The sequence below is a fragment of the Nematolebias whitei genome, chromosome 12 (genome assembly GCF_014905685.2).
Source record: "Nematolebias whitei isolate Nwh7 chromosome 12, NemWhi1, whole genome shotgun sequence".
NCBI classification, from domain to species: domain Eukaryota; kingdom Metazoa; phylum Chordata; class Actinopteri; order Cyprinodontiformes; family Rivulidae; genus Nematolebias; species Nematolebias whitei.
The window spans coordinates 46,900,084-46,914,594 of NC_056509.1; the positions used below are offsets into that span (position 1 = coordinate 46,900,084).

The 14,511-nt window shown below is 46.8% G+C and overlaps 1 protein-coding gene across 3 annotated transcripts in view; it reads right to left on the bottom strand.

The window, feature by feature from the left end:
• Positions 1 to 14,511, bottom strand: part of cdc42bpb (CDC42 binding protein kinase beta (DMPK-like)) — a 47,506-nt gene that overhangs the window by 3,484 nt on the left and 29,511 nt on the right. For 2 of the 3 annotated variants that reach the window (XM_037685978.1, XM_037685980.1), the window contains exons 11-34: positions 13,311 to 13,444; positions 12,943 to 13,185; positions 9,895 to 10,005; positions 9,552 to 9,814; positions 9,379 to 9,484; positions 9,151 to 9,275; positions 8,960 to 9,065; positions 7,471 to 7,619; positions 7,289 to 7,386; positions 7,140 to 7,219; positions 6,975 to 7,019; positions 6,530 to 6,604; positions 6,374 to 6,445; positions 6,146 to 6,251; positions 4,820 to 4,956; positions 4,601 to 4,740; positions 4,408 to 4,489; positions 4,099 to 4,315; positions 3,133 to 3,195; positions 2,694 to 2,938; positions 2,254 to 2,608; positions 1,949 to 2,046; positions 1,783 to 1,867; positions 1,594 to 1,711 (exon numbers count right to left, since the gene is read on the bottom strand). In XM_037685978.1, coding sequence (XP_037541906.1) covers positions 1,594 to 1,711; positions 1,783 to 1,867; positions 1,949 to 2,046; positions 2,254 to 2,608; positions 2,694 to 2,938; positions 3,133 to 3,195; positions 4,099 to 4,315; positions 4,408 to 4,489; positions 4,601 to 4,740; positions 4,820 to 4,956; positions 6,146 to 6,251; positions 6,374 to 6,445; positions 6,530 to 6,604; positions 6,975 to 7,019; positions 7,140 to 7,219; positions 7,289 to 7,386; positions 7,471 to 7,619; positions 8,960 to 9,065; positions 9,151 to 9,275; positions 9,379 to 9,484; positions 9,552 to 9,814; positions 9,895 to 10,005; positions 12,943 to 13,185; positions 13,311 to 13,444 — 3,253 coding nt within the window. The remainder of the gene's footprint in view (positions 1 to 1,593; positions 1,712 to 1,782; positions 1,868 to 1,948; positions 2,047 to 2,253; positions 2,609 to 2,693; positions 2,939 to 3,132; positions 3,196 to 4,098; positions 4,316 to 4,407; positions 4,490 to 4,600; positions 4,741 to 4,819; positions 4,957 to 6,145; positions 6,252 to 6,373; positions 6,446 to 6,529; positions 6,605 to 6,974; positions 7,020 to 7,139; positions 7,220 to 7,288; positions 7,387 to 7,470; positions 7,620 to 8,959; positions 9,066 to 9,150; positions 9,276 to 9,378; positions 9,485 to 9,551; positions 9,815 to 9,894; positions 10,006 to 12,942; positions 13,186 to 13,310; positions 13,445 to 14,511) is intronic. The other variant, XM_037685979.1, reaches the window with a different exon arrangement.

Below are 14,511 nucleotides of genomic sequence, written 5' to 3' on the forward strand. Positions count from 1 at the left end.
ACAGGACAACAAACATCAGAGATAAATACACAACAGAAGTAAACACAAACAACAGGTAAACAACAAACAACAACAAAACTGGTAAAGAACAAACAATAGGTCAACATACAGATAAATACACAGTAGAGGTAAAGAAACACAACAGGTAAACAACAACAGGACAACAAACAGAGATGAATACAAAGTAGAGGTAAACACACACAGCAGGTAAACAACAACAACAGGTGAACAAACATGAGTAAAATTCAAAGCGCTTCTCTTCGGCCTGGTTCAGCACGACGACTCGTTGGAACTCTGTTTTGCCGACTCAGACCCGCTCTGTGTTTCAACGCTCGTCACTGATGAACTCGGACTCTTTCCAGAAACCTGACGCATGTTTAGACCTGACCAGGACTTAATTGGATCCGGATCCTGCCGGAACAAGATCCGGGAACTCTTATTTTGACAGGGTGTGTTCTGGCAACACTCCGGCCTAAAAATAAAAAGTTATGAACAAATAATTTGTTGCTTTGGGGGCGGGGCTTGAACCGTGCCGCTCCCCTCTGCTGCGAGACGATAAATAAATAACTCCGACACCTCCTCTGCTGCGTTTATCACGCTCGTCACCCACAGCGCGCATGAGACAAAGTATAAACTCAAAGAGAGTTAATACCTGCACCTCTTTCACTTTAACCATTTTATTTTTGTTTTTTTAGTTTGTCAAAGCTCAATTTTGATTTATTTTGTAAATACAGAAGTTTAATAAATGTTAGGACTCTATTCTTTATTAACAAAATATGTTTTATGTCATTAAACTCCTTTGACTCGGTAGTGGCATCAGCCATCTTCTCTGGTGTCGTGTGTTGGAGCAGCAGATCATCATGAGCTGAGAAGAAGCAGCGAGAGAAGATCAAGAAGACCAGCTCGGTGCTGGGACGCCCCCTCGACCCAGTGCAGGTGCTGGGACGCCCCCTCGACCCAGTGCAGGTGCTGGGAGACAGAAGGACTCCAGCTACCTGTAACACAACGTCTCCCACCCCATGAAGCTGCTGCTGAACTGGAGAGCTGCATCCTAAATGCACAAAGGAGCGTTCCTGCAGCTCCTTCCTCCCAGCAGCTGTTGGACCATCACTGGTCCCAACAAACCCAACAAGGATTAAACACATGCTGACCTCTGCTACAACTCTCTGCCTGTAATACTGCACTGTTTATCAATGTTCCAACACACATTGAGCATTATTATTGTTTATCTTGTTTCTTTATGTATTGTTTTTTTATTTTACTTATTTTTTATTGATTCATTCCAGACACTGACATATCCATGTACATGCGCACACACAAATCCCATTTATCACGTCTTAATATTTTAGGAACTCTTTTTATCCGTTACACTCCAATTTCCCATCCGTGGGACCAAAAGGCTGTTTCTGTTCTAAACAGCTGGTCAGGTTCTTGTCTTGTCAGCAGACGTGTTCCCCAGGACCCCCACAGTATTTTTGTTCCGGCATCAACCGGTTTACAAATCAAGCCCTGGACATGTTCGGTAAGCGGCGCCACACGGCTGTGATTGTGTTCGGGGAACAGACTTCCTGTGGACCGAAGCCGAGCGGTTACCTCATCAGCTGAAGCCGCACGTCTTCAGGAACGCTGAAGAGGAACTTCCTTTTGCTGCGGGTTCGAACCATCGACTTCCTGCTGTTGTCCATCGTCTCTGGGATGGTGAGGTCGCCCTCTGAGGAGGTGAAACGCGTTAGCTCGTGTGGTTGGGCAGGTCCGAGGCGTCGGGCGTGTTCAGTGATTTACCTGACGAGGCGTTGCTGAAGAAAATCAGACGAGGAGGTTCTGAACCCAGCAGGTTCAACGTCCCTTCAACATTCAGCGGTCGGATCTGAAGACGGGGACACGGAGCTCTGAGTGGAAACTTGTACATTTTTTTATTAGGCGACAGTTTGGATCATGAATGTTGTACCTTGCGGAGGGGGATGGTCTGGACCCACTCTGTGGTGTGAATATCAAAAACATCAACGCCGTATTCACTGTAGACCGTCAGGTGAGAGGAGTTAGAACCTGATGGGAGACAACAGGTGAGAAACCAGCAGAACTGATCGAACCTGAAAGGTCTGACGTGTTCGCACCATGATGGTTATTGTTAATAACGGACGCGCGTGCACTAGAATATAAAACCCAACTCCACTTCACTTATTGTTCCAGATGTGATCATTTACTCTCCCAGCTGCACCTGTTCTACAACAACAACTAGAAGGAGGGACGTACTGCATGCGAGCAGCGTGGCGGGCCACATAAGCTCCTGAGTCCGGGACCTGCGGCCCTGTCCGTCCACGTAGATGCCAAGTTTGCTAAAGCAGAGCAGAACCTCGCTGGCGCCGACCTCCAGGGCATGCAGGGCGTCCATGGGCTGCTGGGCCAGGAAGGCCAGGGACGGGTCGGCCGGGTTCACCAGGCTGATGGGGGACGACTCGCCCTGCATGGCCAGCAGGGCGAAGCCGGAGGAGTAACCCATACAGAGCCGGTCCCGGAGCATCCCCAGCCACTGCACGATGTCCGGAGCCTGCACCTCCCACAGCTTCTTATGGTACGGCTTCGATCGAATGATCTCGTAGCACTGAACCTGCAGGTGGGGGGGACAGAACCGTAGATTTAGGACCGCGACCACAACCGCAGAACTGCTGCAGACGAACCTCCGGGGCTCTGACCTGACGTTTGACGGCAGCCAGCAGGCAGGCGGGGCCACCAGGCCGGAGCACGCCTGTGGTCATGACCTGACAGTTTTTGGTCTCCCCCAGCTTGATGCTGTCAGAGGAGGAGTCTGCGCCCTCCAGAACTCCCCAGGGGTGAAGGTGGACCTGGCGGTTTCGACCGCAGAGCAGAGCGATGATCTTCTCTTTGGGAATGAGTTCGATCTGACAAACCTTCTTACTGTCGGCAGCTCGGACGATAACTGCAAGAAGACAGGGGGGGTCAGAAACCGACACGTGGTCCAGCGTCCTGGAGACTCTCCACATACGCAGTTCGTTAACTAGTAGCCCGGTGAGACACCAACTACCGTTAGCATTTTATTTACATGATTGTTGTTCATGTCCAGTTGTGTAAACATCGTTTCAAACAGCAACATTTCATTTGTTTACGACTCACTGTCTCTGGTGACCTCAACCACAAACAGCCCGTCTTCTGTTCCCAGAGCGATCCGCTCTCGATCTGAAAAACAAACAATTTAACAATGAAACTACCGTACGCTTCGCCGTATAAGTCGCACCTTTTGCGTAAATTTGCATGTCCTGCGACTTATATGACGAAGCGACTTATTTATGTTTAGAACCCAATTTTTGGCTGAGATCTGATGATTTCATTCATTCTGACATGATAAATATTGAATACTAACATTTTCAGCCACTAGAGGGCGCGCAAGTAATATGGCAAGCCAAGTGTCTCATTAATAGGTAAAAGTGGCTATTAATGAGACACTTGGCTTGCCATACCAAGACACCTTCGTCTCGCTCCAGAACTGCTGGAGCGAACGTCAAATCAGCGTCATTTCACCGCGCCGCCCGGAGAAATGCAGCTGATTTGACCATTAAAGTGCATTTATTAAGGAAAAGTTAAACTGAGACACACCTTTACTGTAATTTCGAGCAAACAAATAATTGTTTTTAAGTGTTAATCTTGTTAAATTCTTGTTAAAGTCTTCCCGTGCACGCTCCCACGGGCGCCATTTGGTAGCCAATTGATTTTTGGCACAACACCGGCCCATGTTTCCAGGTGATCAGCGGTGACGCGTAATGATGCGACTTGTATGGTGAAGCGACTTATGTTTTTTTCCACTTAAGACATTTTTGGACCGATGCGACTTATACGGCGTAAAGTACGGTACTTAAAACAATTGGATTTTTAAACTTTTTCAAGGCAATATTTCTATTAGCTTTTCCATAATCACCTTAAAAACTAAACACTGTCAACTATTAAATGTAATTTTATATTCTTATTTTAAAAAGTCAGATGTGGTTTTGCTATGATGCAATGTTTAGTTTTGTTATTGGTCTTATGCGTGTGAAGACCCATAATCCTCCTTCCTGAAACCTCCTCGGAGCAGTCGAGACTCACCGACCACGACGGCGCACAGCGTGGTCTTGATGTAGGGCAGCGAGGCATCGTAGGCCTCGTGCAGGACATGGACCTGCTGGCTCTTCAGCTGATTCTTGGTCAAGAAAGTCTGCAGACTCTCCAGGACCCGGACCCACTTCTTCTTCTCCGTTTCGTTCTCCGCCAGGATGAGCAGAGACATCGAGGAGAACTGCGAGACCAGCTGCGAAGTCGTGACCTGCTCACATCAACGACGACGCAGAGAAAAGATCAGAAGTGGCTCGGGTCAAAGGTCAATCGGCAAGGGTTCACAGGAACGGGGTTTCTTACCCTAAAGATGCAGGGAATGTCCTTCCTGGTGGCGTGAATTACATCGGACTCCAACACGGAGCTGACGGACAAATTTTCATCCCTGAAGTGGAGCAGATTGTGTTCAGATCAAAAGAATTCATCTCTGTGGGATGAATCTTCTCAGGAACGACAAAAACTGTGTGAACCCTCTGACCCCCGGGACCTGGTTTACCTGAGGTCAAGCACCAGGCTGGCCATCACGCCCGGCTGAGTCGACTTGGCCTCTGGAATGTCGTAGAGAAACAGTTTACAGTCGGAGACCACTGCGAACGCTCGCTGCCAGCCCTTTTTCACGCCGCTGGGCTTCGGGATCTGGCACAAATAAAAACGGTTTAAGAAAACGTTTCACCGATGTGTCCGAGCCAGCACCACGTGGCGTCGACGCTCTTACCCTAACGTAGCCCTTGTACGGCGTGCCGAAGCCCCGATGGACGTCGATGCCCTGCAGCCTCTTGGCCTGCTCGGCCGGGATTGGACAGACCATGGGGGCGTGGTCTTTACAGGAGATGTGACAGATGAAGGAGCACACTGAGGAGGACACACAGGAGTCTCAGGTTGCATGAAATGGAAAAGGGACTGATCAGGCTTTCATTTCTTTTGGTAAAATAATCAAAAAAATGTTGGATAAAATTATGATCTCCTGATTCTAGGCCAGGTGGCATCTCATACGCAGCCCCCAAATTATTAAGGGTGGTCCAGTCAAAACCAGACTCCGTAAGAAACCGATTCCTTTAACTCAAGTCCAGGAATCAAATCCTTCTAGGCGCCGACCCAAAACAGAGACGAGATCTTTAACTGGCAGCTCTCACTCCCTGAAACGTCTCCAACACTGGACCTTTCAGAAAGTTGCTGAAAACTCAACTTTTAATTTGTGTTTAAATCTGGCAGAGATTGACAAAAAATATATATATCTTTTTGCTTTTTGTAGATTTTGTAATAATATTTTTCCCTATTCGTTTGAATTTTACTAAAGCGAGGTGCTTTCACCAGTTTGTCTGATTTATTGTTTATTAGCACTTTGATCAAACTTGTGTGATTTTAAATCAATTAATAAATTGAATTTGAATCAACTTCTAGGCAGATATTTCCCCTCAAAACAGAAACTGTGTGTGTTTTTCATCAAAGTGTTCCACTTCTCGGAGAAAATCTCCTTCAAAATGTAAAACTTGTGTTTGAATAAAATGTTAAGTTTTGTTTAAACATAAAATCGTAACATCTGTGCTTTACGGTCCAAAAAGCCGCCCCGTGCAGAAAAGAACCGTAGACTCCACCGATGCTTTCAGCTCGTTACACAAAAAGCAGCAACACGACAAAATGAAATGTGAAAACAAGATGCAGCGTTCTCAGTTTGCACAAAACCTAAATGTACAGACACACTGGGATTAAATTAGAAATTACAATTATAAATCTTTCTTTAAGTATAAATGCTGTCAGAGTGTGACTCACGGATTTAAACACAGAAGAAAACATTCATTTCACTAAATCTTTGTTGTGGGGCTGACTGGACCTGAATCAAGGCCCGGATCAGGTCTGATCAGTTCTTCATCAGCTCTGTTCTGTGGAACGTTCTTGTAGAAGGTGGAGAATAAATCCGGTTACTTAAACCACCAAGCTGCCGCAGCGCACGAAACAGGAAGCGTCTGTAAGCGCCGGCATCAGCAGGTGTGGAAGTACCTGCAGGCTGTTTGTGAGTCTGTGGGAGTGTGGCGATGTGTACCTTCACAGCCGTAACCCTGCCGGCAGAGGCCCACCATCAGAGAGGAGCAGTGGGAGCAGAACAGAGGACTGGAGAAGGTCTTGATGCTCAGCTGGTGAGCTTTAGGCTGGAAACAAAACAACTTTATGAGTCATAGGTTCTGCAGCAGGAAGAACGATTACACAGCAGCTCACAGCTTGCACAAGCCCCTCCCAGTTTAGTGAAACACCTGTGGAGGAGGTGGTTTACCTTTGGCACGGTCAGTGCTGAGCTCTGTAAGGTGGGGGAGGGGCTGGGAGGGACTGATTGTGTTTTGTTGTCCTGTTGACACAAACAAAACAAGATGAACCCCGATAAGCAAACTTGTTGGTAAACAGACGTTTTCAAACGCGCACGCCGACTGACCTCGTTCTCGAAGGTGAAGGAGGGTGAGGAGGGCGTGGTCCCTGATTTCACAGACGTGGTTTCGAAGTCTCCGGGCTGAAAAAACAAAAACGAGTTAAAAGTGTTGAGAACACCTGACTCCAATTAACCAATCAGGACTCCATTCTCTACACCATCTACAGATTACTCAACTACTGTTGTAAAAAGACTAACACGGAGAGAAAGACGGCTGCGGGGGGAGGGGCCTTCATGAGTGAGTGGATTTGAATCATATGGGCGGGGCTATGTGATGTGGGCGTGGTCATTTGTTGAGCTTCTCCATCTAAAATCTATGATCGAGGTTAGACCTGACAGAGGACTGATAGATTGTGGGTGGAGGTACAGTGATGGTTGTGAAGGCAGGTGGGGTGGGGGTGGGGGGGACACTGACACTGAAGGTTTTGGGAAACCTGGCGGACAAACTTACTTCTTCCCAAAGGGCGAGCAGAGAGGAGGCGGAGCAAAGTGACGCCTCGATATTAAAAAGAGAAACAATAATAATTTGAGACATGCCCGGTTCTGTTTGTGATCCTAACTGATCAGTCGGTGTGTTTGGGGGAGTGGGGGGTGGGGGGTGTGGGGGTGGACTCACTCTGAAGGTGAGGTCTGGCGCCAGAGGAGACGTGTTGAAGTAAGCAAACAGGGGGTCCTGGAAGTCCGGAAGCTTCAGACCTGCAGACGCCCAACAAGTTAAACACAGAACTGGTTTGTGGTTTCATTAGAGTCTTCAGGACGCCTCACCTTTGTCGGAGCGGGAGCGGCTCTCCTCCATCTCCTTCTTCAGGCTGTCCAGCTGCTCCATCACCTCCCGTTTCTTCTCCTCGGACTCCTTCATCTTGCTGCAGACAGAAGACAGACACGTGCAGGTAAGGACACACCCACAGGGGAGCCGGGGGGGGGGAGGGTTCTGTGTGACCTCTGACCTCTCCAGGTTGATGTTGGCAGCCTTGACTTTGCGCAGCTCCTCCTGGACCAGCTGTTTGGCTTTCAGCTCCGCGTCCAGAGCCGACTGGAGCTCCAGGCGGGCCGACATGTCCAACTTCTGACTGCGACGGACCTTCCACAGCGGGTCCTGTGGAGGAAAGGCAGAACGAGGACAAGTCCTAAACTGGTTTCCATGGCAACATTAAAGACATCTGCGTTCGTCTAGTCGGCCAATCTGAGCAGCCAGTGAGAAAATGAGAAGGAAATGATTTGACGTAATAAAACTAGCCGAAGCTGCTGCTGCTGCACCACCTTTAGCTGATGCTGGAACAGTTACCACGAAGCAGGACGAGTCTCATCGGCGACACTTCAGGTTCAACTCAGGACTTTCAGCGTCGAAGCATATAGCAACTTATACAATGATGCGGCTAATTTATGGATTTTTAATGGGCTACGGAGCTTCATGCCACCAAAACATTTAGCCTCGTCACAACTGGGCGCTTGCACAGCTGCTCAATACACGTCCCGTGATCACGTGATGCCTGGGGCACAACCAAGTATTTGCAGCCACTCGACATCGGTGTGAATCGTGCATTAATGCGGCATTCAGGGCTCGGTGGGAGACTTGGATAACTAGCGGCGAGAAATCGTTTACCGAAACTGGCCGCATGCGAAGAGCAACTTTTGTTCAAGTCTGGAGAGGATCCTGATGGAGCAGTGTAAATAAATCCACCATCACCAACAGGATTCAAAAGTTGAACCTGCTTCGTAGTATTTGGCTGTGGTTATAACCCAGTCCAGTAGAGACCAGCAGGACGCCTTAAAGGATCCCATCAAAGATGGCTGAGCCAGCCTGATGAACTCTAATAACAAACAATAACTTTAGAAACACAGCTAAACTTGAGGAACACTTCAGGGATCCTTAAAGTGCTCCTCATGGCTGCTGGTTTCATGTAAAGCAGTCCCACAGAAGGACCTCGAAGACCATGTTCAGGATCTCTGAAGATCCTCTGGTCTTTGTTACACCCAGAAACAATTCCAAGATCTTCTGATTCTCTCCGTGTTCCCGTCTGAGACGCAAAAGGAGTCCAACAAGAAGATCCAGAACCTGTACTCTGTGGTTCTTATGCTACAAACGGTCCACATGCACGCTGCTAGCCATGCAAGCTTCTTAAAGAGTGGCTCCCAACTCACCCTCCTGTCTCCACCAATAAGAGGCCAGGGTTTCTTAGGAGGCGTGGCCACTCCTGACTCAGGCTGTGACAGCAGGTTCAAAAACACACACTCAGGTACAGATCAGACGTCAGAGCTGCGGAGAATTTATCAGCTTCTTTTCTTAGGAAATGCAAGTTTTGTTGCTGTCGCACCTGAAAAGGTGCAACAACAGACAAAAGTACCCAAAGACCTAGCAGGTAAACAAGTTCTCTCCACACCTTTCACAATAAAATCCCTAAATACTTATTTTAGGGCCACTGGTTCTGTGTTTACCAGAGGTCTGGTGCCCAGGCTGGAAGTGCGCAGCGTTTCCAGCTCCTCTGTCATCTTGGTGGCCAAAGCCTGCAGGTACCCTCGAGCGTCCTTCTCGTCGCTGACCCTGAAACGAGCAAACCAGACCAGGTTGAGCCCACAGCTCCACCTGGTGGACGAGTGTCTGAATATCTGCCAGACAGGAGACTCACCACTGGATGATCTCTGCGATCTGAGCCTCCCAGTGGGCCACGCTCTCCTTCTTGGCCGACATATCCTCGAGGTTGTCCTTCAGCTGCCGGTTCTGAGCCGTCAACTTGTCCACCAAGGAACACAACTGCAGAAGACACAAACTCAACAGTGGTTCTACAAATCTGAAGACGAGTGGTCCACCAACCGGCTGCAGCGTGCTACATCGTAGCTTCAGCGGTTCAGCTCACCTCGTCCATCTCAGCCGTCAGTTTACGGTTCTCTTCCGTCAGCAGGTTTATCTCTCGTTCATGTTTCACCCTCAGCGCAGCCACGGCCTCATCCATCTCAGTTTGCCTGCAGAGACACGAGTCTGGTTTAGAACTGCTCTGCCCTTCTCCTTGAACCTGGTTCAGGGCCTCACCTGTCCTTCACAGCTTTGTCCAGCTTGTCTTGCAGCTGCAGCAGCTCCTTGTTGGTGGCGAGCCTCGCCCCCTCGGACTCCTGCAGGTCTTTGCGAAGGGTTTTGATCTCGGTGGAGTGGGCCGAGTCCTTCCTCAGCAGCTCCTCCTCGTAGAAGAGCACCTTCTTATCCAGCTCCGCCTTCAGACGGGACAGCTCCTGCTGAGACTCCGCACCGCCGCCTCCTGCTCCTGCTGCTGCTGCTACTCCTCGACCCTGCTGAGACTGAGACCAGAACCAGGACTTTTTAGGGTCCAATTGGAGGTTTAGACTAAAACGATGTGACGTGGGATGTTGCCTCTGACCTTCAGGCTCTGCAGCTCCGTTTCCAGCTGTTTGGAATAAACCTCGCTGTTTTCTCGCAGCTTCCTCTCCTTCGACGCCTCCGCCTTCGATTCATCCAGCTGAGCCTCCAGCTGACACACAAACAAGAGGCTCTTATTGTGAAAAGCACAACAACACAAGTGCTTTTCTAAAAATAAACCCAAACAAGTCTTAACGTCGTTTCTCTGCAACGTCACACAGAAAATATCTTGTTAACCAGAATTATTAATTAGTTGATTTTTGTCCACTCCAACACACAAATGCTTCACTGAAAGGTGTCGCCTATTTTATAACGTGTGCACGACAAACTGTATTCTTGGCCGTGCACATTACTTTGTTGCCTACATCGTACCTGATCTTGTCCCCACCTTGGCAGACTCCCTCGTGTTTATGATTTTACTAAAGTTAAGAAATTTGTCATTTTTTTAAACGGCCTGATGATGTTGATGAGATAAATAGAATATCTCATCAACATCATCAGGCCAGGACTCTGCGGTCTACACTCATCTCCAGGTCAGAGGTCACTCTTTCAGGGATGAAGATGTTCACATCCTGGACAGAGAGGAACGATGGTTTGAGAGAGGAGTAAAGGAGGCCATCTTTGTGAAAATAAATCATTCATCATTAAATAGGGGCGGAGCCTCCTGGTTCAACTGTCCCCCTCTTACAATGCTGTGATTGCTAGTATCACTCAGCCCTCTGTGAATAACAAGCGGCCATCAGGGCATTAACAATCAGTCATTAAGCTGATGGTCTTCCACTGGCTGATCCACTATGAGAAGATGTTATTTATAAGACTGAGTTTGTTGCAGCTCCTCAGACTGAAGAAGTCCTTTGGATAAAAGATGAAAAGTTTCAACAAGAGGATCTGACTCAACCTTGTTAGATATTCTATTAATCCTCAGCATGGCCATTTTAGATCTGTACAATCAGGGTTGTAGCTCAGTTTTCTGAGAATATCCCAAAACAAAAGAAATAAAATAAATAAAAATAGTTTTACTCAAACCAGACATTCAGCTTCTGAAAAAAGAAGTTAGTTTGTCAAAAAAAACACGAGCAGCATCTGCTTTAATACACCTGCAGTGAGCTTCTGTGCGCGTTTACGAACCGATTAAAGGTGATGGAAAAATTAAAATAATGCAGGTTGGCAATTAGTCGTGCAGATTTGCTGCTAGATTAATAAAATGACAGAAGCTGCTGCTGCTCAGTCGGCTGCCAACATTTATACGGCCTCTTCGACTTAACTGTGGGCAAGTGGGGTCAAGTGCTCAGCTCGAGCTGGCTCGACTCGCTCTGGGGTCAAGCTATAAATACATTAAACAGGTAGCAGGTCACTAAATCGTGGGAGAAACCTTGTTTTGCTCAGAAAGCTAAGCAACAAGACCCTGAGGTCCTGCAACTGAGACGAGGACATCGAGAACCCTCAAACATTTTGGAAACTCCCTCGTAATTTGTCGCCCAACTCTCGAAGCTCGGCGAGACACGAGCTTTAATTTGTAGAGATAAAAACGTCAGACTGGAAGAAATGGTGTTTAAGTTAGCTTTATCTTTCCAACGCAGTGCTGGTTAAACATCTTCAACGTGTTTAATTACCTACAGACTTGAACGAGTGTTGAAGCGTGTCCTTTAACGTTTTAACTGTTTTACATGGAAATAATCAGTTTCATCCTAACGTTCTCTTCAAAACGACAGACCGATATCTACGTCAAACAAAAAGCTGTGATGCAACAGAAATAGAAAAATAATTCCTATCCATCTTATTCCAAGAGCTCTACTGTAGAAATGATTCAGGGTACAACTTCCTGTCAGACAGGAAGTAGCCATGGTAGTGGAGCACGGACCACGGTTTATTTGAAAGTAATTTACATTCAGTTTAGAAGATAAAACTCTGATTTTGTTTTGTTCACATTTATTTAACAACCATAAAGTTTACTAAAATAGCCGTGCTGCGTTCAGGTACCCGTTGTGTTCAGGGCTGCGGAACAACCAGACCAAACTAAATCAGTGGCTCCAACAACAGAGTAAAACAAAAAGAGAGTTCCTGTGTAAAGAGTTATAGTTTCATCTCCCGCCTGCAGATGAGGAATTAAGAAGAACATGTCTGAACAATGTGAAGTTGAAGAGAAAACCCAAAACTCTGTCTGTGAGCTCATGTCACTGTTGACAAACGGCCGACGGAGGAAAACCTGCGTCCTACTTTGAGTCTGGACGACAATAAACCACCGGAGAAGAGACGCCGGATCCTCAGAAGGATTGAAAACAGTGACGAGAACATCAGGTCTGACTTCAGGTGTACGGAGGTCACAGCTTTATATATTTGTTCATCTTCAGTTATGATTTTCTTTGTAATGAACCCAAGATCAGTGATGGAGGACTTAAAGACTTTAGCTCTGTGTCTGATTTAAGGTCAAGAAGATTGTGTCCCACCTCTTTTAACAAAACACCACCGACCTTATTACTGTGGAGACACTGATACACTCAGAGCTGTTCAGCTCGTTCATCACTTCACCGTCATTAGAACCGAGTCCATGAAGTAGCTAAATATGCTAGAATAAGTAGCTAAATATGCTAGTAGCTGTAACCTGCAGCCACTTCTTCAGCTCGTCCTCAGCAGGCCGCTGTATGATCATATCGTCCTGTTGGAGCTCTGACAGGTGGTGTTCCTACACGTTTAAATTAAACCCACATTGCTCAGAGAAACTAAATTAGCTCGTACTGTTCCACATAAACAAACAGGTTCTGGTCCACGCCGTAAGTCGCGCCCATAATTCATTCAAGGAACCATGGGGCCTAGGACTAAAGGTGGATACTTGATTAAAAAGCCCCAGTGATCATGGAAAGGTGTGACACCAACATGTGTCTCCCTCTAGTGGTCGACACTGAAACTGCAGCTGATAAACTCTTGTCTAAACTCAACTTTCACTAGCTGCATGTCGCAGATGTTGAAGCACAATTCTCTGACCTTAGAACGGCGCTTTAATTTCACAGGTGTACTAAGAATGTCTCCTCCTCCTCCTCGTCTTGCTCACCTCTTTACGGTTCTTCTCCGTTTTGCGTATCTCCTGTTTCAAGGTGTCCATCTTCTGGCGGAGCACATCCATCTCCTCCTCTTTGTCCAGGAGCTGACGGGACAGACGCTGTTTGGAGGAGCGCAGTTCGGACATCCGCTCCGACAGGTCGGAGGACTCCTGAATGGCCACCTTCCTCAGAGAGTGCGCCTCCTTCAGCTCCTTCGTCTGACTCCTGAGATGCTCCAGCGAGCCGGCCAGTTGCTGCTCAGAGAAGAAACAATTAAAAGGACGTGACGGTTTAGATTTCAGAGTTGCAGACGGAATCAGGTGAGCAGCTCCAAACGAAGCTGCTTCTGGTCATCGCTACAACGACCGAGATGGTTTACCTTGTGGACGTCTTCCTTTTCCTGCCTCAGGGTCTTCACCTGCTTCTCCAGGGTCTTCAGCTTGGAGGCGGACCTCTCGTAGTCCTGTCGGAGCGTGACCGCCTCCTCCAGCTGGTTCTCCAGCCTGTCAGAGTCTGCCACATCACAACGGGTGCAATTTACAAAGTGGCACTGTCTCATGAAAACAGCGATTTAAACTAAAACTAAATATTTCTATTAAACGGAGGTGGACCCAACACCTGGTATTGGTGCAACTTTAGCTTTTTTTTTAAATATTTAGCCTTTTCAACCATTTTTTTTTTCTCATAGAAATTGAATTGAGCTCATTTTCCATCCTTCCAATCTTTAGATCTGTTTACAACCTTTTACGGCTGCGTTCACATCAGCTTGTACAAATATAAACATTTTTTCCAGCTATTTTCAGCTAATTTCAGCTGTTTTTTGCTCCTTTCATTTTCTTTCTGCTAATTTCAACTGGTTATGCTGCTTTCATGCACGTTTCAGTTTTTTCTCCTATGTCAGCTACTATTTAGCCGTTTTATGCTAATTTCAGCTACTTCCACATTTTTTTTTTAGCTCATTTCACCTCTTTTCACTTTCTTCTGGTAGTTTACGCTTCTTTCTGCCTTTTCAGCCATTTTTTGTGCTAATTTCAGCTTTCTTTAGCTAATTTCCTGATTGTTACGCTCATTTCTGTCCATTTAAACCCAAACTTTTTCCTGAGAGGGCCTGATTTAAAATCTATCAGAGGGTTTCGAGCCAAATGCAATAATACGTAGCGTCCAACCAACGTCCCTCAAAAGGACAAGCAGCCGGAGCTCCCCGCTCTGTCAATGAAAATGTTATTCAGCGGCAGGAAGCTGAAGGTAGGAAAAAATAAAACACAAGAATATAGATTACTAAAATCATTTTAAAAATACACAAATCAGCCACTCCACTTTGGGCACCCCTGATTTAAACCAAATTCAACAAATATATGTTGTTTCTACTTTCTTCTGCTAATTTATGCTTGTTCTTCCATTTCAGCTGTTTTTCAGCAAGTTCTTCTGAAATCAGCGTTCACGCTGTTTTTTCACAGGAAACGCACTTCCTCTAGTTTAGCTTAGCTTTTTCTTGTCAACGTCTGTCAGAATTTAGTATATAGTATACTATAGTATACTATAGTATATAGTATACTATAGTATACTATATACTATAGTAT